The following is a 21778-nucleotide window of genomic DNA, read 5'->3' on the forward strand; positions in this document are numbered from 1 at the left end:
TATGTGTCATAGGGTGACGTCATGCGATTACCGTGCACGCACACACAGATTTAGTATTGTGCGAATATGTGTATATTACTACGTGACTGGGACGGTTGAACGGACGTGGTTCGTACTCCTTACATATGTATACACGCATGCGATAACACAAATAAGCAACTAGGTACACAGGTATACAGATTTTACATGGATTTTACAGCACACGTCGATACAACTCAATCGTGATTGCCCGCGCCGGCTGAGGTCATCCACTAATATACAGTCATACTTCGTTGCATGCGCTAGTATACCATGTATGTACGTATGCGTGCATTAGATTTATATACGTATACGAAAAATTCGCGATCGTAAATTGATTGTACGTAGTTAAAAACTAGTAGAAAAAAATGAAACTACATATACGTTACATCTACCTAGTACATATGTAAATACAGACATACGGTAAATTTAATACTGATTCAATGCCAGTGATTTATGTGTTTATATGAATGTACGTGCTTATAAAATGTATAATGAATCAATTATAATTATTCATATTTCAATTTTTTACGCGCCGCGCCTCGCGTTTGTTCATCCCTCTCCCGTGGCAATATCTCACACTTCCGCGACGGTGGCGCGGCCATGCAGGGGTAAGCTAAAATGGCGCCACCATCGCATTTTTGGTACCAAGCAGCTACCCCCTCCGGGTATCACCGCGATCTGTGATTGGGTTAAGCTTCTGACGTCATACGATTGCCGCGTTACAATTGGTCGAGATTCCGCGAGTCTCTCCCCCACAACGTGACCTGGGCGCCCCGTGCCTCACCGCGGCGAGATTATTGAGGTGTGGTCATCGAGGGGGCGGCAGCCATTTTCTTGACTATCTGTCGCATACGATTTCAGGTAAATACGCAATTATATTTTAAAATAATCCGTTACCGTGGGGTTGTGCGATACTGTGCCGCGTTACGTGTCCCATTTACGTTACTCGTATCGAAGTTTCGTTCTCGCGACAGTTTTTCCGATATACGAAAAACTCGCAGCTCGCGAACACGGCGTTTGTTTTTCTTTTCTCACATACTCTATACGTACACACGGAGAGAGAGAGAGAGAGAGCGACGGCATACACACATATACGCACACATACACACGTATACATAACGAACACCTATTCATTCTGAAAGAACAAGAATATATTTACAACAGAAAAAAAAAGATAAAACGAAACGAAACACGAAGTGAGGAAAATAGGAAACTCAGAGAGAACGGGAGAGCGATCGAGCGAGTGAGAGAAAGAAAAAGAAAGAGTGAGAGAGTAAGAACGATACGTGGTGGTTAAATACGGGAATAGGTGTGGTAGATGAAATAGTCACGCACTGTAGAGTGGAAAACAAGCTCTACGTACGGAGTAAGGAAGCATATCCGCAGGCTTCGAGGATTAAAAAGAAGGGTATAGGGAAAGGGATATAAAAAGGAACGTAATCGCAGAGAGAAAAAAAAGAAAGAAGATCGCATAATCAGTGGTCATCATCGGGCGGGGACAATCTGGTGTTAAAAATCGTGTGTTTTTTTCTTGTGTTTCGTGCGCCGAAGTCGGAGGCAAAGCGGTCCGAGGGTAGTTTCCTATCTCTCTCTCTACGCGTTGCCCTGCTACCGATTGTGAGTATATGTATGCCGCATATTGTGCGTCTCTTGCGTGTTTCTGCCCGTGTGCGTGTCGTGTGCATGTGTGTGCATGTACATACATCGTAGGTATGTGCGTGCGTGCGTCTGAGTTCAGTTAAAGCAAGAATCTGGTAATATTGAACTTTCAGTAAGTAAGCAAGTTACCAATCATATCTGTAAGTAAGTACGCAAGTAACTTTCCGAGTTACGAAGAAAGATTCGATCATCATCGTCACCCATCGTCGTCATCGCCGCCGCCGCCGCCTTGAACCGTTTATTTTACACAGATTAGGGCGCAGGGGGAGGGGCGAAAGTTTCAGAGCAATCTTTAACTGCACGCGATTTTAGACGTCGTATTACTGGGGTCGTTAGCAAGTAGCTTATAATCGTCATATTCATCGTACAAAGTGTTGTGCAAAATACATCGATTCATCAAGGACGAGAGAAAAACGGTTATAACAATAGAATATCTTAGTATGATCATCATAATCATCATCATCATTATTCTTATCTTTGCCCTATACCGCAACTTGGGTTATCGTTGAAAGTATTCCTCATTTCCCGAGGCATCGTTACTCATGTGCAGCTGAATTTTGTTTCCTACAAATCTACTCACTTTTGTACTACAGGTACCGTGTGTAAAAATTGATTTTGCTAAACGTTGTCTACCTTCGCCGACATCATTCTCATCTACCGGAAAGAAACTATTACGTTTTCACTTGCTATCGACTCGTTGACTCGATGCAGCCCCACCCTTGTATAGTTCAAAACAATTGACAAATTTCATTTCCTTAGCATAGATTACTCGCATTTTTTTCTTCATTTCAACGGTTATTCCAGTTGCATCGCCATTTTTCCTCCATTCTTATACACTGTGCATAACTCGGCTTCGTCCCCGTTCCCACATTTGTCCTTTTGATTCTTGTTCACACGTAGCTTTGGTAAAAATAATATCCGGATATCAACGGCGTATAGCGCCGTGGCAAAGTTGAAAAACGAAAATTCATATCGGTGAAAAAGACTAGAATCCGTCATGGATTAGAAGCGTGATTGTTATTTATCGATGAGTCATGAAGTAGTGTTGCAACGTGATCATTAATATACTACTGTATTGTACATACACAAACGTATGCTGCAAAGGTGTTAGTAAATTTCTTTGTAAAGTGTTGTAATTCTTTATTTGAGAAAAAAAACATATATATTATATATACATACATACATATATATATATATCAATATATATGTAGGATTCGATATTTTTGTTGCTATGAGAAAAAGAGGAGAAAGAACAGCAGTAGTATCAGCGGCTTGTACAGTACAATAGGAATGATATCGCTTATATGTATACGATGTTTTTTTTTTCCGTCCTGTGCCAATGTTCTTCGCATGTGTTAATAATTTTTGCAAGATTATTCGACGTCTCAGTATATAGATATATAAATATAAATAATATTCATAAACTATTAAGCTTGACGGAAAGAGAAGATGAACGAAGATGGGGTGGAAAATAACAAGAAAACAACGCGTCTTGCAAAGAACTCTCAGTAGTATGCCATCTTGTTTTCTTTTTTCTTTCCTTCTTATTAACTCGAATACAATTAAACATTTCCATTAAATGAGCCTTCGGTGATTTATCCCAATACGTAAATGAGTGATATATCTTTTGTGCATACGTATCGTTCGTCCTCTTAGTTGGCTGTTAGTTTGGTGTTTTGTCCTCTTAGTCGGATAAAAAAAACAAACGCTTAGCGTGTTTTCATTTGTTCGTTTATTTTACTGAATTATTTATTTGAAAAGAGTGCGAAAAAGTGATTACTTATTGTAGAAAGTAGCAATTCCGACTCTTTAATTACTTTTGTTTTTATTTTTCATACATTTGACACTAAAAGAGACGTGTGCCCATAAATAACAGTGTGAAGAAGTTTAAAGATCAATTTTTCTAATTGTGTGGTTATTTGCGATGGTCTCCCAGCTCGCTATCCATTCTAACATATAAAATCTCCACTTAAAACAGAGAGACGCTGAAAGAAAGACTTAAAACATGGGATGCATTGTGGGCCGGAGACTCGGCCCTGACGATACTGGGTACCCTGGATCAGGTACGGCCCAGTATATTTCTTTTAAAGCTTTAGCCCTCGTAGGTCCAGAGATTTTACCAAAGAAATACTTTCACCTCGTTTATCGTATATCGTTTTACAGCTTGTCACAACGTCCGATAAAATCTTCCAATTCGTTTGTTACGTACGACAAGACCGAGCAGCAGTCGATATTCGCGCATTTTTTAAAATTCTCACGGAACTCTACTAACAATATTCCTTTATTGCGTTGTACTTTTTTTCGGGCAGGGTTTTGAAATCACCAGATTAGCAATTTGCAGCAGTTAGGTATGTAGTTTTAATTTATAATAGATACGTCAAAATCGACTTTGATCTCTTCGCATTGACGCTTTTGAACCAGGAATTTGTAAACATGTGTAACGATGTGTTTTATGCTGCAAAGTTTCTCAGGATTTGACTCTACGCACCTTGTTTTGCAAAATTTCCTGTTTTGATGCATCAAACTTTCAACGATCAGAGGTTGTTTCAATATGGTCAAACTTGAAACATCAATTCTCAGAGTTGATATATTTAACGATGACTTTGTCTAATTTGGCAAATAATTCTTAGATTCTAAATATACATCCGCGATTTTCTCAGAAACGTCTCACCGCGGATCAATTCTCTGAACGAATTTCTCACTATCGCATACAAAATGAAATCTATACCCTTTAGATATGTACAATTCATTGTCAGTTTCGTTGACAAATCACAGTTGGAACATATTTTGTCGGACAGTGAGTTTTATCGATACTACAATAGTGCTCTATCGGTAGTAATGTACACACATATATATATATTTATAATGTATATAAATGATATACATATTACATAGATATTTTTAATATCTATAAAACATTTTTTTGTTTTCAAATTTTTGTTTTCATTTTGTACCTTTCTTTGCTACTGTTGTATTGTAGGATTGGAATGAAAATATTGCCGGTAAATACGTAGATGGAAATTGTTTATCAAGTTGACAGAGTAAAAGAGAGCATGAAAGCGAAACAGAAAAAGCAGATTTAAAATATTAGCGTTTTTTTTCTTTCTTTTCTTTCTTTTCTGAGTAAATAAATAATTCAACTATTTTGAGATCAATCGTACGAAATCAATAGTTCGAACAAGGCGACAAAGTTTTCTAAAACTGTGAGCATGAAAGACCTCGTCATCCTCACTTTGACAATGATCGAAAAATTGGTTCAAAAGTTGTTTGTGATGTTATTATCTCTTTGCTGTTCAAATCCGTAGCAAAGTTTGTATGAATGAAAGAAAAAAATTTTAGGGCGATTTTAACAACGCGTAGCAGCAACAGGGTTTGAAAAATAAGAAAAATGTGTACTGCAAATTTTATAGGAAACATATGAATTATTGTGAATTGAAAATAATATTCTTGATCAAAAACTGGGGGAAATACACAACATCGGTCTTAAAGATTTGAATCACTCTTTGATTTTTGAAAGTGTTGATGAGTGTTCGCTTTGTGTGGTCTGAAGTCCTTGTAAATAAGTCTATCTTGAGATAACGCTACTTAGCTACCCAGGCAAAAATTTGCTAATAGTCTTTGATTTGTTTGTTACTTTTTCGCGTCATTGTCTTGTGCTTCTCATGTTACCACAGTGATTTGCTTCATTAATTCAATGCCAAAAATAATAATTATTGCACGTTATTATTCTGCGCACAGCTGTTTAATTTTGATGTTAGGATCTCTTCGTTTGCTACTTATTTTATCAGGAAAAACTAAATAAATTCGCACTCTTGAGGAACGTGAAGTCCCCTTTACGTAAGATAGCAATGACTCACTGTTGATAATTCGTTGAAAGGAACAATAAAACTTGAGTCACATTTTTTTTTTTAATCATCTTCCATATTCTTACTTCAGTTCTATTTATACAGGTTCTATTGATTTGTCGTTGCAAATTACATCGATTATCAGATTAAAAACTATCAACTCAAATTTATATTTGTATTTTTTTTTTCTCTCGAATTATTTTCTTCGTTACGATTGAAGATTTTGCCGGCAAAACAACTGTATTTACTGACAATGCTTTTATTATTATTGCGTATTTTTTGCCATCGCTTGACCGTTTGTAGCTCTCCTTTCAAAAAAATGAAAATGACTTTGAGTATCCTGTATTGCTGTTATTAGTATTATTATTGGTGTGTTTTGCTTGACTCTTTTTGATATTGCTTCACTTAGCGTCTGAACATTAATTACAGTTCAATGCGTACATCAATTGTAATTTCTTCTCTTAGGCCGCAGTTAAGAAAAATGGCAACATCCGTTGCTGAGCGAACTTAATTTACATTTAAGAATCTCTTTACTGCTATAGCATGTCGGCAGTCTGCAATATAATTATCATGGCCTCTATTTCCTCTGTAAATATTGTTATCAAACCTGATAGCAAATTCTTATCATCACGTTCAACGCCACCCTTTTGCTCGTCACATTTCAACACTTTTGTATAGTTTCAGACTAGAAATATCCATGGTAAGGATATGTTACATACTTCGAAAATATTTTTTAATTACTTTTGGCAATTTAAAAGTCTTCCCATCAATCGCTTCCATCATTTTTCCATTTTACAAAAGATGCGAAGCCAACTTCCGCCCCTCCTTTCTTTTCTTTGTCTTTTTTTTTTCCATCTCGATAAATAAACACGCAATTTCAAACGAGTATTACATTCTCACTTTTAGTATCTGACTTTTAGAAGGGGGAAATGGAAAAGATTAATCGTCAATAATGGTGTAAGGTATCAAAGAAAAATTATTGTCCACTAGCCATGTACTCGTACCTGATACTGAACTATCTAGAGATAAATTCAACGTATTATCTTTATCTTTCTTTCCAAGAACATATGTGGCCGCTGATTATTTTGGTGAATGACATAATCATTCTTGCGTAGAAAAATTAATTCCTTCTCCTGTCTGGCATTAAAGATATTCCCTGAATATTACCACAATCGCTCGATGGTCAATCTGTTCTTTCTTTTTTCCACATTTCTAAAATCGAAGAAAGAAAAGTCAGCGAAGTTAAATTATTATTTGAACAGCTTACTTTTCCCCTTATCTTTCCATTACCGAATTTCTACTAATTTTTGAATGTTACAGAGGCAAATGCAGCCGATTCTATAATGCCGTGTACACGTGTTGTATGTATGTGTATGAATGTATAACGCAATTATTAGCTGTATTTAAACGTTTTTAGCTGACCAAAATAAATAAATAACTGCATCTGGAAGCACAGTTATGTATTATTTTTTATTTTTTAAGGCAAATAGTTTGTCAATAACATATTACGACACGCTTTGATTAGTCAAATATCGAATAATTGTACAAAGAGAGTAAACATGACACAGTGCACATCCTTAAATATCCCCTTGGTTTTAATAAATAGAAGCTTTTAAAGGGAGCTTGTTTTTAAAGTAATTATACATATAGATAGATATCTCCCACGAGTATTGCGATTAGAAAATAGTTAATTAAATATCTATTTCACACTTAGCACCGAGTATATAAAATATAAGTACACATAACACCGTCCTCTAAATAATTACATGTAGTGCTAAAGTATAGAGGTTCAAAAAACAGTACGATAAAAAATTCTTAGAACTGCTTTTTGTCTACCTCAATCAAAGACTCTAAGTTTCTTAATAATTTTCCTAATTCGTTGTATCTCTTATCTCACAGGATTCATGGCGGCTATAAGAAAGAAATTGGTGATCGTGGGTGATGGTGCCTGTGGTAAAACTTGTCTCCTGATCGTTTTTAGCAAAGATCAATTCCCCGAGGTTTATGTACCTACCGTATTTGAAAATTATGTCGCGGACATCGAAGTGGACAGCAAACAGGTAACTATGATTTAAACCTAAAAGGATATCGAATACTGTTTTCACCTTTGCATATAACAATTCTATAGTTGTAAATTCTTTATCATTTCTGAGAGATTGAATATTGACAGATCATTTGCCAATTCATTCGTTTTCTTCTTAACCCCAGACGTGAATTGAAAATTGTCTTTTTTTCAGGTCGAACTAGCCCTTTGGGACACGGCTGGTCAGGAGGATTACGACAGGCTTCGTCCACTGTCTTATCCGGACACAGACGTTATTCTGATGTGTTTCTCCATCGACAGTCCCGATTCCTTGGAGAACATTCCCGAAAAATGGACACCAGAGGTCAAACATTTTTGTCCCAATGTGCCGATAATATTGGTCGGTAACAAAAAAGACCTTCGTAATGATCCCGGTACAATTAAAGAACTTGGAAAAATGAAACAAGAGCCAGTTAAACCTGAAGAAGGACGTGCAATGGCCGAAAAAATTAACGCCTTCGCATACCTAGAGTGTTCTGCCAAAAGCAAGGAGGGAGTGCGGGAAGTTTTTGAAACAGCAACCAGAGCTGCGTTGCAGGTAACAAATGGAGACCTTTTAAGAAAATCTGATTCCAATTTTCGATGGTCTTAGCTTATTCGTTCGTTTTTAATTTTTGTTCTTTTTTGCTATAGGTGAAGAAGAAGAAGAAGGGAAGGTGTAGGCTTCTTTAAGAAGTAATCTTGGCTGGGCCAAATATGATAAAGATAGTATGGCATTGCCGAGGAAGCATTGCGTGTGCTCATCTTAGGTCTCTTGGCCCCCGTAAAAACCCATAACATAAAATAATATCTTACCTTTAATTAATTATTTTACATAACAAAAATAGGACAACGTCTAGCGCGCGACCTGCCGTTGTACGACACAAGAATCCCCGGAAAAAAACAAAGAGAGTAACAGAGAAAGAGGTGACAAATTCTACTTTGTCAGATTGGAGAAAAAGAAGACAAAACAGAGAGTGAGAGAGAGAAATGCAGAGAGAGAGAGAGAGAGAGACCGCGAACAAGGGAAAATCGAAAAACTAGGGATAAAACAAAAACAAACAAAAAAAAAACAAATACACGTTGAAACATGAGATAACAATTATCCAAAATGTATTTTTCAAAGTTAACGAATTGTGTTTCACGTTCGAGCGATTAAAACGATCATAAAATGAATTTTTAATTATTATACATAATTATTATTATCTTTAGTACTATAATAATAATAAATCTTACCGCTATTATTTTAAATATTATTATTATCATTATTATTATTATTACCATTATTATCATTACACGAAAATACGTTCTCTTTACATTCTTTTTAATTCTACATATTGTGTAGTCATTATGATTATTATTACTATTATTTTTATTATCACACCATATTATTTCGAGAACTAACGAATGATACGCGAGTAATTAATTGTTAACTTACGAAAATGATTGATTTTTTTTTTTCCTCGAGGATAACTATGAAGATATAGGTTTTTGAAAGACAAAAGATACTTAACGACATTTTTAGTAGAAGCACTGTAGAAAATCATGAAAAAAGAAAATAATAAAAAAAAAGAGTAATAAAACAAATTTGAATAAGTTACGTTTTAACGTGTTCGCATATTTGCATTGTGGAATAGTACGTGTTAATTCTTACAGTATTGCATTTCTCGCGTAAATTGAAAAGATACTTGTTTTTATTTTTATGCGTGAACGTATTTTTTGGTACATTTTTGTTTATTTTTCTTAAGCACAAAATCAGTTCGATAAACTCCTTATTTGCGTTTCATTTATGTAATTATTTTTATTTTTAGTTTTCAACGAATGCATTGCTGTAATACAAAAATTAACAGTTATTACCTTGTAACTTTACATTTATGTCCTGCGATTGTTGAATTTTTCCCAGTCATCGCATTTGTTTGGGAAATAGTTAATTTCCTTTGGTTCAAACGATAGATCCAACCACGAAAGCGTTTAAGATACTAAAACCACTGTGCTAAACCGTCTTAACGTGTCAGTAGTAATTACAGTATCAAATTCAGTAATACATACATGATTTGAATACTCACAAATCCAGCCCAGAAAGAGAAATTAAAATTACAATCGTAATTGTATCTACTCCGTTATCGCACAGAGTAGATTTGTCTTTCTGAAAATTGCATCTCAAATTTCTTACTCTAATTATCAATGGATACCGAATAATGAACTAAGGTCTACTTTCTCAATTTTCGTAGGATAAATCATGGTTCAATATACCACTGTCCCGATGATCTTCTCGAATCATAAATTTTACAGGATCTAATAACGAGTAACAATAAATTAGATAAAAAATTCTTGTGCGCCACGACGGGAGGTTGCTTTTCCATCTTCCATAAATAGACATAGGTACTTGAATCAGATTTTATATCGTGAAAAGATTAGGCTAAACGCTTGTTATTATTATCAAAACTTATATTTTAATGCCTAGTTTTGCTAAGTTGAAGTAATAATATGACAATGAGCTGGTCGTTTAAGACGTTGTGCAGTATTTGATAATGGAATGGTTTCAAGATCGATGCCATGCGACCAATGCTAGAACTGGGAATTAAGCGAAAAAAAAAAAATAAAATCTGGATAAAAATTATCATCATCGCGCGTGAAAATTTCTTTTTGCCAACAAAACACGTTTGCCACAATGAAATTACTCTATTTAATAACTACTCCTTTATTAATTGTAATCATTCGTTATTTATTCAGATTGTTTGCTATCACACACGTGTTTACAATATTGATTAGAAGGGGGGAAAAAACGAAAAGAAAATCACTTGAAAGCAGCGACAAAAAAAATGTAATTTTACGTACACGTATACTATTTACCTAAAACATCTCTGCCTTTTGCCTACTGCATTAAACTATTAGTGAATGATGCTAGCCTCCAATTTGCAAGTTTAACGTGAAGGTCATAGAAAGAATATCTTTTAAATTATTAAAATAAAATTAAAAAATGATACACCAAGTGAAGAAATAATTACGAAAACAGAATCAAACGGTTCTTAAATTAATTTTTTCAAATGTTATGCTTACTACCGCGTTTGTAAAGCGGCATAAAGTGTATGAATAATCATACGTATTGTTGTTGGCTTCAAATTAACAACGCACACAGTTTCTCGCACACTACTTTAAACATATGCGGCTTTAGAGGGACAGTGTCTCTGACTTTTGAAGCGGAAGATTGCCTCTGCAGTTGGAAACGTTATTTATTACAAATTTAAACGTGGGACCGTAAATTGCGCAGGAGGGAATTTTCTTGCCTCTGACGTGCGATGTCATTTCTAACGTATATGTTTAAATCGAGTTTACCATCCCATCAAACAACATGGAATATCATTCCACTTTTCATAACTTATCGTTTTCTCTTTGTAACAAGAAAATGAAATATCTGTAAAATCGTAACTGATAAGAAAACAATTAATTGACACCACCTCTGACCTTTGAGCCGGCTAATATTGTTGTTCAAGCAGGCTGGTGGAACAACAAAAATTGAGTTTATTTCTGAATGGAAAAAATAGGTAATTGTTGTGTCAATAGGTATGTACGTATACGTATAAGCAGCACGTAGAAATGTCTACATAACTGTGAATTTTGCTACCACGTAACTGTTGCCTACATAAAAATTAAACCTCTAAACTATATTGATATGAATTACGATGTAAACTACATAATACCAACTATTTTCAAACGTCGTATACTTATATCTATTATAAAGTATGAAAACTTGGAGACTCGATCGTTCTGAATATACTGACGACACAATACTATTTTTTCTTTTCTTTAAATAGCTTCCACGCTTAGGTAAGTATAAATAGTCTTTTCGCACAGAATACAAACATCTCAGATAAAATTATCAGACTTTTTCAATATAAAAAATTCAAATTGTTCGCACATCTAATGAACTGATCGATGATGTAAACGAAAGATTATAATGAGCAAAATGAAAATAATTAAGTGCAAAAAGAAATCCTTTCTAGCAAACATTATCTAATGCTTTGTTGCAAAGAAAAGACAAAACGGTTGGGTCAAAAAGAATTTACCCAGTAGTTACGTCACTCGGTTTATTTTAGCCTTTACTACTTTTTAAATATAAACAATAAGTGGATTCAACTCGTATCCCCGAGCCGAAGATTCAAACTGCGAATCAAATTGAACCTTGCAAACGTCATCTGCGCAAATAATATGGTTTTTACGGCATGGGCATTGAAAAGTCCACTTTTTGTGGCAGTTTTCGTTTCGTAAAGTGACGCTTTATATGGCAGCGAACAAAGTTGCGGAATAAAGTCCTTATTCCGCAGTTTTGATGCGCAGTTCGAAGTACGCATCCCAAACTGCCGAATAAAGTAGCTTCGTCGAACAGATCACGACATAACCTCACTCTTCGTTTTGCTTTTCAATGCCCATACCGTAAAATAGCTATTTATGTGGCATGTCCGTAAACCGCCTGTTTTTTTGGCAAGGATAAAGATTTCAGGATGAGCTGAAAGCGAGCCCGAAGCGAGTACTGAAATTATCCGAGCCAAAAAACGGTTTACGCGCCATGTTCGCGCACGGTTTTTTTTTCTTATGAGGTGGAAGATAATCACTAAAATAGAGAACCTGGTAAATACGTAAAACTATCAACTAGACCAAGATTGAAAACACGATGTTGGCATTTACCTGTTGGAAGATGATGCAGAAATCTTTGAAGAAATGGAAATAAATCTGAGTAGAATAAGCTCAACGATTTGAGAAAAAAAACTCTGACACTAAAACGATTGCAATTAAAGTAATATCTCGAGAACGGTGATAGACACGGCAAAACTAACGAAATTTGGTTGGTTTCCTAAAGGCGAAATTAAATCGGGCAGGTAATTAGCTCATTGCAAGGACTTTCCCGGATTTTTTTTTTCATTTTAATTTGATTCTAATTTTCGAATCTAAAATCGCGAATATATAAAAACATATATAATATAGAATATCATAAAGACTGTTAAACCATTAAAAGAAACTACAGCTGAATAAATTTTACCACACTTTGTAATCATGCTGACGGTGAACTACGTCGCTAAATCTATGTATCGGTGAAAACTAAATCAGACCTGAATCAGACCTAAGCCTAAAAATGGAAACGTTAATTTTTCAGTAGTATAGTCAATAAAACTTATTTACCTGAAACAGATGAAAATATAATTAGTGACATACGCCGATACAGACAAAAATATACTTAGCTTAAATAAGTAGAAAATATAATGAACTAAAAAGAGACAAATTAATTAGTTTCAACGGACAGAAGATTTGATTAGCTGAAAAGGAAAGAGGTCTGATTAGATGAAACATACAAAAAGTTTGCTTAGCTGAAAGAGACAGCAAGTTTTATTTACTGAAACAGGCGTAAAAGTTTTATTAACTGAAACAGACAGAAAGTTTGATGAGCTGAAACAGACGAAAGATTTGATTATCTGAAACGGACAAAAAGTTTGAGTAGCTGATATAGACAGAAAATTTGATCAGCTGAAGCAGACAAAAGGTTTGATTAGCTGAAACGGACAAAGAGTTTGATTAGCTGAAAGAGACAAAACGTTTGATTACCTGAAACAGACAAAAGGTTTGGTTAACTGAAACAGACTAAAAGTTGTTTTAGCTGAATTAGACAAAAATTTTGATTAGCTGAAACACACGAAGATATGGGTAGCACAATCACATAAGTCCATACACTGACAAAAAATGGGTCGAGTCCAACTTGATATTCGCTTTAATATTCGTTGCTTCGATTATTGATTGTATTGATCAATAAAAAACATTCTACATTTTTTAAATCGACATCTCTCTCTGCTTTGAGTTACTAAAGTGAATATCTTTCTCAACTGAGCATTCTATAGTTTTCAGTGCATTTGTTAAAATACTGGTTTTGTGGCCCTGAAACAAAAAAATAATACGATCAGTTAAACGAGTGTTTCTGTACATTTCAGATATATTTCATAAATACTTACGCCAAGATTCTCCACTATCACTATACACTACCGAGATTTTTGTGCCTGCGCGTTGTGCGCCGAGTATCAAATGACGCACTTTCTCTCATAACTAAAAGGTATCAAGTCCACGCGCAAAAGGCGTCGTGAAACTTGAAAACTTTATTATTCGTCAAAAAATTGACCGAAGAGCTGAAAAATCAGCACGTCGAGAGTGCGTAACTCTTTTATATACAGTTTGCAAAATCGACACGTAAAAAAACGTTTCCGATTCCCGTTGTTGATTTACGCGCAAAAGGCTGCGTCCAATTCTCGAGATTAATCTTCACGCAATTAAGCGTGACAAATTAAACTGTCAAAAAATTTGCATTATTTGGAACTTGTTATACACGGTTTGTAAATTCGACGCGTAAAAAACGTGCCCGATTCCCGTTATTAATTTACGCGCAAAAACCTGCGTCCAATTCTTGTGATTAATCTACGCGCAAAAGCCTACGTCCAATTCTTGTGATTAATCTACGCGCAAAAAGGCGCGACAGATTAAACTGTCAAAAAATTTGTATTATCTGGCACTTGTTATATACTATTTACAAAATCGATGCGTAAAAAAACGTGCCTGATTCCGGTTATTAATTCACGCGCAAAAGGCTGCGTCCAATTCTCGTGATTAATCTACACGCAAAAAGGCGCGACAGATTAAACTGTCCAAAAATTTGTATTATCTGGGACTTGTCCCAAAAGTTCTGTAGAAACCCAATCTGCATCTGCATCTTTTTGAATTAGATACATTGCTATGCGGATTGTTCTTCTCAGACAAAAAATCAAATCAAAATCGGGTGGGAGGTTGGAGGGTATGCATTATTGTGTGACATCTAGCGTACCACGGAACGCGATAGATGGTCCAGAGATGCATTTCGCTCATTCAGACGATCACAGAGATCAACCGAATGCAATAATGGTCGGTAATAACTAAATAATTAAATTGAATTGAATTGAGTAACGATTGAGAAATGGTTGCAAAGTGTCAATAAATAGGACATTCAATATCTTTAATATTCAAATGCTCACAAATGGTCGAGTGACTCGAATACGGAGTCGTTTGGAAAAAAAACTCTGTGATCGTTTGACGCGTGGATTACAAAATTTAGTAACATCACGGTACATCGCGACCTTCCTACCCCTGCCTGTTTACCAACGGAACCACCCAACGGAAAAGAGACTCTCACACACACATGCATAAACCCCGCGACGGATCCGAAAACGTCCACCTACCTACCCGGTTACCTATATTCGATCTAAATGATTCCCCATTTTTTCCAACACACATCATTCTTCATCATTCGCTCCGTGGTCACTGACTTACATTTTCATTGGTTACCTGTTGGGAGCAAAATGTTTTTGTATTATAATCTGCCTACTCAGAATATAGTAGCGCGGTCGTATTCCGCCAACGCTAATATTGTATGTAATATGTGAGTAAATCTTGGCAGATTATCGGTACATTAACCTTTTGTAAAATTGATTAAAAACATCCTGTATGCCAATTAGCATTTTTCTAAGCGAGCTAAGCCTGCAGTTGATCAATGCTTGTTGGATGTCAAAAGATTGAAAATGATATACAACATAAAATGCAATTTGATTACGTTACGTTATGTCAGCCTTTGGAATTTTCTCGATTTAACAATAATGTGAATAACTGAATACGTTCAAACCTCAGGTGAACCCACCACTTAAACGACATCATCGGTAAATTACGTAGATTACTACAGCAGTTGTGAAACACAATTCGATCTCGCGAGTGCCGAGTAAGCGATGGTTACCTGTCGCGATGCTCATTCCACTTTTAACAACGTGCAAAATTTATAATTTTAAGTAAGCTACAGTAAATTAAATTGCGAAGAAAAAAATTATTCGACTGAAAGTCAAGCACGTTGTGATCGTGAATGAGCCTATCCATGCAGCTAAGAAATCGAAGATTTGTGCAACAATTGTTACCGCCACGCCACGTGACAGAGGAATCCCAGGGAAATACCCATAACCTAACACGTGCAAACTCACCAACGTTGCCGAGAAATGGAAAAATTACTCGGAAGTCTCTGCTTAAATCTGTAAAAAACAAAACAGAACACTTGAATTAATTTAATAAATTGGCTTTTCAGTTTGCAAATTAATTATTACTGTTGTCTAGTTTCGTATTCATTGTATGTTATGCAAGAACAAAAGTTCGGCTTTATATGTACCACCTCGAATTATCAATCAATAATTAAAATAAGTATTGTTACCTCGACTCTGGGCTGCTCCACACTTTTACATGTAGTAGTTCTTGCAGCATCCGAGGTTTACTGGCGAAGCGACGCACTTTTTACGTAATTTAGATCTTCACTAATCTCTTGTAGTCCAAGAATCCGCACCGCAACAACACACGATCCTACATTCACTTTGTGTGCTGTAGCTATCTGAACCGACTGAATAAACTTTCTAACAATGCAACTGCGCATTTACCGAAGATCACCCCAAAAAAATAAAATAAAACTGTCACACGACGCATAGAGACAAAAATAACATGACTGAAATCTGAAGTTACACAAAAAAATGGAAACTCGAAACACGAAATTCATCTTGAACGTTCGTAGGATGTTTTTATTTCAGTAACTCGGTTTCTCTTCAGGCTACACGCTGCTCTTCGTGTATTATTCACAGATGAGTATGGTACAAGTACACTGATCGAACAACGCGCTCTGAATGTTGAAATAATACTGCGTACACGTTATGCTGCTCTAATCTCTTGGAAACGACTGATACCGCACGGCGTTCAGAAGAGAGTTAAATAAGTTCTGTGAAGGACGAAAGATAATAATCCTCCCGCCCTCTATATCGCTCTTCACATGGAGTGGGGGTAGCTGCACGCGCCTGCCTAGCTGTTTAGAATTATTATCTGCTCTCGTTTAGAGAACCGATTCGAATCCGTTCACGGGACGCTTACACCGTTGCTTACGCTCTGTTTTATATATCTCTATGGTCTCAGCGGCCGGATGAAAACACCACGTAGGCTACGCATAACGCGATCAAATGTTTAGAGCATTGCCGTAACAATGTGCGACGTCAGGCGAAGTATGAATTCTCCGACCAATTACGGATATTTCTTGAACGGCATTTCTCAGCTTTTCAATATCACAATGACGACGGTATGTTACCAAAACACCGTGGTTACCAACGTTAGGCGCTACCATGGTTGAACATAACCAATGAAAAATATGGTGTTAAGCGTCTTGTCAGTCCATCCTCATGCAAAGGTTGAACAAAGACAGAAATATGCTCCCGTTAGTGAAAGCGAGAAGGTGTGTTCTCACCTCTATCTCTTTCCTTGCCAATCAGCAACGAGTATCTGAGAAGGACAGAATTCTCCTAATTTTCTGTCTTTCTCGGCGACACTCTCAGGCAGCGCTACGTTACGGCGAGCGTTCCAGTATTAACATATTTTTGGGAACGTAACCTTAAAAAAAAAAATCTAAGCACAACCAATTGTTACCGGTAGGGGCGCTACTATTGGTTAACTCAACTAAGGTCCCTAGATTAAACCATAGACAATGGATTAAACACAACTAGAGTCCCTAAAAACATAACCTATAAGAAAAATGTTGTAAAACCGAACCACGAACCGAACCTGTAATTTTGTAACGTGTGAACAGGAATGCAAAGAATGTGTCCGCTGAAGATTTTTGCGGAAATTATATTCAACACAATAAAATCATAATCCTTTCCTCATCGTCAAAGTTTTATTTATATGGTACTGATCGAGCATTGCGGAATACCGGCAATCGTCCAACCATCGTATAAATTAAAATCCAACCTATAAAAATACATTATTCAGAAAAATCTGCTTCAATATATTATCGTGACATGAAATAAAGGCGCAAATAGACTAGAATAACCAAATGAGTATTTTAATTTTGACATAATGAAACTGCTACGCTCACTGTTGGTTTCTACATTCTGTAGAAATAGACGACTGCATGTGTCGGCATGGAAAAATCAAGATAAGAAAAGGAATGTGGGTGAAGTCGCGTGGATTGAGCCGACAGGATTTGACACGGGAATAGTAGTCTACAATCCTATAGTAAAATCTAAAGTTCCATTGATTACACGAAATGAAGGATACGCCAGTTGGTATATGTGCGGACCAACGGTTTACGACTCTGCGCACATAGGTCACGCTTGGTAAACAAATTATTCTGCCTTGCTCACTTACGTCAACTCTTATGGGAATTCAAGAAATCATTGAAGACAGAAGTTTTCAAATTGACTATTTGCTATTGATACCAGTTATTAACGAAACTTTCTGCGAATATGTGTAAAGCGTGAAATATTCCGAGACACAGAATTTTCAACTGTCAAATTGAAAAGCGGTTGCTTCATCATATAGAAATAAACATGGCTTCAATTTCTTTCATTCTAAAATCATGATATACCATTAATTTCTTACAGTTCCTACGTCAAATTGGACATTATCCGTCGAATATTGGTAGAATATTTTGACATCAACTTGATAACAATGATGGGCATAACAGATATTGATGACAAGATAATAAAGAAGTCTGGGGAGAGTAAGCGGGACTGGAAAGAATTAACAAGGTTCTATGAGAAAGAATTTTTTTCTGATATGGCAGAGCTGAATGTTCAACAACCGTATCTGTGCTGCCGCGTGTCAGAACACATGCCTCAAATATTGCAATTTATATTTCAAATACTAAAAAATGGCGGGGCCTACGTCACCGACGAAGGTACGACCCGTGCGAGATTTCGACCGATGAAAAAACTACCACTTTGTAATATATGGTAAATGATGCAAGGAAGCGTTAACGGTTGTTATCACAAATTGAGAGATTATCTTCCAGTATAATGCAGATGTTTTGAAATTTGAACTAGGTTCAGTCTATTTCGATACCAGTAAGTATCAGGCGTACGGAAAACTAGGCATTAAGGAAACAACCGCACCTTGTACCCAGGGAAAACGAAATGGCCAGGATTTTGCTCTTTGGAAGGCTGCGAAGCCTGGCGAACCTTTCTGGGAAAGTTCCTGGGGACCCGGCAGACCCGGATGGCATATAGAGTGCAGTGTAATGGCCAGGTAATATTTACAGGAAAATTGAAAATGCATATTTCATTACCATTTCCAGCGGCAAATTCAAATTTTTCTTCTTCTAAATCTTCAGTGAGAAGTTTGGAAAGTCTGTGGACATTCATAGCGGAGGTATCGACTTGGCATTTCCTCATCACGAGAATGAAGAAGCTCAATCATGTCAACATCACGGAGTTTCACAGTGGGTTAATTACTGGCTGCACACAGGACACCTTCATATAAATAGTATGAAAATGTCCAAAAGTTTAGGAAACAGTGTCAGCATCGCAGAATTACTTGATAAATTCACTGCCGATCAGTTCAGGCTCTTTTGCTTGACCTCGCATTACAGGAGAGGTATTTTTTGTTGTCAGTTATCAGTTATTGTTTGTATCAACCAAACTCAATTTATTCTTAATGATTTCTTGACGTCCTCTCCAGGGGTGGAATACACGGATGATCTCATGGCGGCATCTGTTGCAATATTAAAAAAAGTTGAGTGTTTCTTAGACGATTGCAATAACTACGTGAACGGAACTTTACCAGAGGGAAATGTAGACGAAGTTGTAATATTACAAGTAAGAGTAGTTCTTGGGTTTTTATTTGTTTCAAAAATGAAATGGGCTAAAAAGCGTTAATAAAATAATGATTTAAAAATATTTCTTATGACTTTAGAGCTTGGCAAAAACGAAATCGGTAATTCAATCAGCCTTAGCAGGTGACTTCGATACCCCAAAGGCAATACGCGAAATTACAAGTTTGGTTACTCTTGGAAATAAGATGTTACATTCGCCCGAGGTGAGTGAAGTCTGGTTATGCCATCGTTGTACTTAGTTTGCGATTTTTAATTAATTAAATCAATGAATAACATTGTGCGTACATGATTTCAGGAAGAAGGAACAGTGCGAAGTCCTGCTGTTATCGCAGCTCTCGCGAATTATATAACATCAACATTGAAGTCTTTCGGGTTGGAAACAAACACGAAGAATACGCAGAAGAGTAGTATACAAACGGCGGACGTTATAGATGATCTTGTAAACTTGAGAAGAGATGTTAGAAATTTTGCGCTTGAAGTCGAGTTAAAGGATAAAAGATTGTTAGAAGCATGCGATGCAGCAAGGAAAAATCTATCCCTTCACGGAGTTCAAATAAAGGTGAGAATTGCAATTCGAAAGAATAAAACTTGACCCTGAACACGGTGATATCAAATTTATGCTCGTTTTCAGGATTACGGGAATACATCTACGTGGAGTTTTGGAGGAGCTAAGAAAACATGAATTTAAAAATAGCACCATCATTTTTCTTTGCTATTGAAATAATGTCATCCGTTAGGCTATCAATAAAGTAATTGTACAAATTATTGCGCACCCTCGTGATTTTAATCAATTATTCGTCCAAATGATGTTGATAAGTACCGAATCGGATATGGATAAGACAGATGTATCAATCTCTAATGTCTAGGATAGGATGTAGGATAAGGAACACGGTCGGATTTAAGAATGTAGTATATGACTTTAAGATTCAGATTACGAAAATGGTTATTTACATATTTTGGGGGAAGAAAAACGTTCGAATAGCTAAACTGTCGCCCGCACATGCCTTTCTAAAATGTAAACCAAAGACCAAAAGGAAAAGACGATTCTATTCGCAGGCAAAGTTTAAGGGGATTCCTTGTCCAAATTCTCATCACTCTTCTTTCATTGTTGTCCTTTTTGCATAGACTGTCGTTCAATGGACGCAAGAATATTTGAACAAATATTTAAAACAATAAAACTACCGCGATCCCAGACCATGTCTGATCAGGTTTGTTCATCTAGCAGTCAAGTTTGATGGATTTGCCAAAAATTGGTGAATTCAGTGAGATTTCGATAGTGTTACAATACATTTCGTGAAATTTCAATATTGTCACTGCTATGCTTCTAATTATACTATTATTTACCATTAATTATTGTTCTTTACTATTATCAGCACACCATTCGCCGATATTTCACATCTATTGTTAACATGTACGTTTTACTCGTACTTGTATTTGTAATGCACATCCAAGTAGGAATGTTGACGTTTTTGCATTTGCAAAACTGAACTTTTAACGAGCCTTATACTTTTCAAATGATCATTCTGAAAACAAGGTTGTATAGAATTTCCGATTTCTTGTTTTTTTCAAACCTCTGAAAGCTAGTTTTATTGTAATTATTATTACGTTTTAAAATTTTTTTACCAAGATCACGGGTTATTAGGTCCACACAATCGTCATTTGAAAAATTGCATATCAAACAATAAAAAATTATATTTCAAATCGAGACGTAAATGCTAGTGCGATCGTTTAATAAAGATCGACACATTTCGAAACTTTGGCCAGATAAATTGATTTTTCGTCAATGATTCAATTGTTCTAGAGAGTTTAATTAATGCACACGCATAACACGCGAATGATTTAGATTTAAAAAAATGTAACAAGCCGACAATAATCGGCAATAATCGAAACGAATATCGAACGAAATTGAACAAAACAAAAACCGTAAGTTGTAGAGCTTATCTAGCGTACTACGCATTCCCATTGGCGAAATTTAATTAATTTTTAATCACCTTGTGGGCAACACAAGGCATCAAATAACACGAAAAACGTTATAAATTCAATGCTATGTTTCATATTAGACGTAGTAGTATTGGCACAAGCACTAATTCAGAGTGAAACGATATGATCGCGCCGTTGTTGAGATTTTTTTTTCAATCACAATAAGAACCATATAAATACACATTACTCATCTCAGAACAGGCAATTGAAACGCGATAGAATCGCGACAGTCACTTATTTAACAAACTATTGCATTGGGGGTTGGAAGATAATTAGGTATATATTGGCATCGACACACCCATTATTAAGTTATAAATTTATAATTACATATGAACACTGCTGCTTTTCACTTAGTGAAGAAATATTCAAAGAATAATTCCATTGACGAGTTGCACACCGAGAAATTGAAACCACCAAAACTCCGCGCAGGTATGGCGCAGCAGTTTTACCAACTCTCACCAGTAAAAATTCAAACCAAGTAAAATAAATGAATATTACATGACGCAGCCGGCAGGATCT

At 36.0% G+C, this 21778-nt stretch overlaps 2 protein-coding genes across 10 annotated transcripts; both read left to right on the forward strand.

Annotated features, from left to right (window-relative positions):
• The first annotated feature begins 730 nt into the window (after positions 1 to 730).
• Positions 731 to 10207, forward strand: LOC124184023 (ras-like GTP-binding protein Rho1). 8 transcript variants are annotated; one of them, XM_046573309.1, is made up of 5 exons: positions 796 to 882; positions 3659 to 3743; positions 7425 to 7585; positions 7763 to 8146; positions 8242 to 10207. In XM_046573309.1, the coding sequence occupies exons 2-5, from the start codon at positions 3686 to 3688 to the stop codon at positions 8278 to 8280; spliced, it is 642 nt and encodes a 213-aa protein (XP_046429265.1). In that variant the 5' UTR covers positions 796 to 882; positions 3659 to 3685; the 3' UTR covers positions 8281 to 10207. The 8 variants fall into 8 exon arrangements, with proteins under 8 accessions (XP_046429269.1, XP_046429265.1, XP_046429266.1 ...); XM_046573310.1 differs by lacking the exon at positions 796 to 882 and adding an exon at positions 1100 to 1638; XM_046573311.1 differs by lacking the exon at positions 796 to 882 and adding an exon at positions 1711 to 1792.
• Positions 10208 to 17126: 6919 nt separating this feature from the next.
• On the forward strand, positions 17127 to 20044 carry LOC124182778 (probable cysteine--tRNA ligase, mitochondrial). 2 transcript variants are annotated; one of them, XM_046570445.1, is made up of 9 exons: positions 17129 to 17352; positions 17565 to 17783; positions 18051 to 18346; positions 18492 to 18693; positions 18779 to 19041; positions 19126 to 19262; positions 19360 to 19482; positions 19575 to 19838; positions 19911 to 20044. In XM_046570445.1, the coding sequence occupies exons 2-9, from the start codon at positions 17737 to 17739 to the stop codon at positions 19959 to 19961; spliced, it is 1383 nt and encodes a 460-aa protein (XP_046426401.1). In that variant the 5' UTR covers positions 17129 to 17352; positions 17565 to 17736; the 3' UTR covers positions 19962 to 20044. The 2 variants fall into 2 exon arrangements, with proteins under 2 accessions (XP_046426400.1, XP_046426401.1); XM_046570444.1 differs by having other exon boundaries at positions 17127 to 17783.
• Positions 20045 to 21778: the final 1734 nt, after the last annotated feature.

Source organism: Neodiprion fabricii, chromosome 5, assembly GCF_021155785.1.
Source record: "Neodiprion fabricii isolate iyNeoFabr1 chromosome 5, iyNeoFabr1.1, whole genome shotgun sequence".
NCBI lineage: Eukaryota > Metazoa > Arthropoda > Insecta > Hymenoptera > Diprionidae > Neodiprion > Neodiprion fabricii.

Coding starts and splice junctions, on each gene's coding strand:
- LOC124184023 (XM_046573309.1), top strand. CDS start 3,686: ATGGGATGCATTGTGGGCCGGAGACTCGGCCCTGACGATACTGGGTAC. Junction 7,586..7,762: donor TCGAAGTGGACAGCAAACAG/GTAACTATGATT, acceptor TCTTTTTTTCAG/GTCGAACTAGCCCTTTGGGA. Junction 8,147..8,241: donor CAACCAGAGCTGCGTTGCAG/GTAACAAATGGA, acceptor TTTTTGCTATAG/GTGAAGAAGAAGAAGAAGGG.
- LOC124182778 (XM_046570444.1), top strand. CDS start 17,524: ATGAAACTGCTACGCTCACTGTTGGTTTCTACATTCTGTAGAAATAGA. Junction 17,784..18,050: donor GCGCACATAGGTCACGCTTG/GTAAACAAATTA, acceptor AATTTCTTACAG/TTCCTACGTCAAATTGGACA. Junction 18,347..18,491: donor GGCCTACGTCACCGACGAAG/GTACGACCCGTG, acceptor AATTTGAACTAG/GTTCAGTCTATTTCGATACC.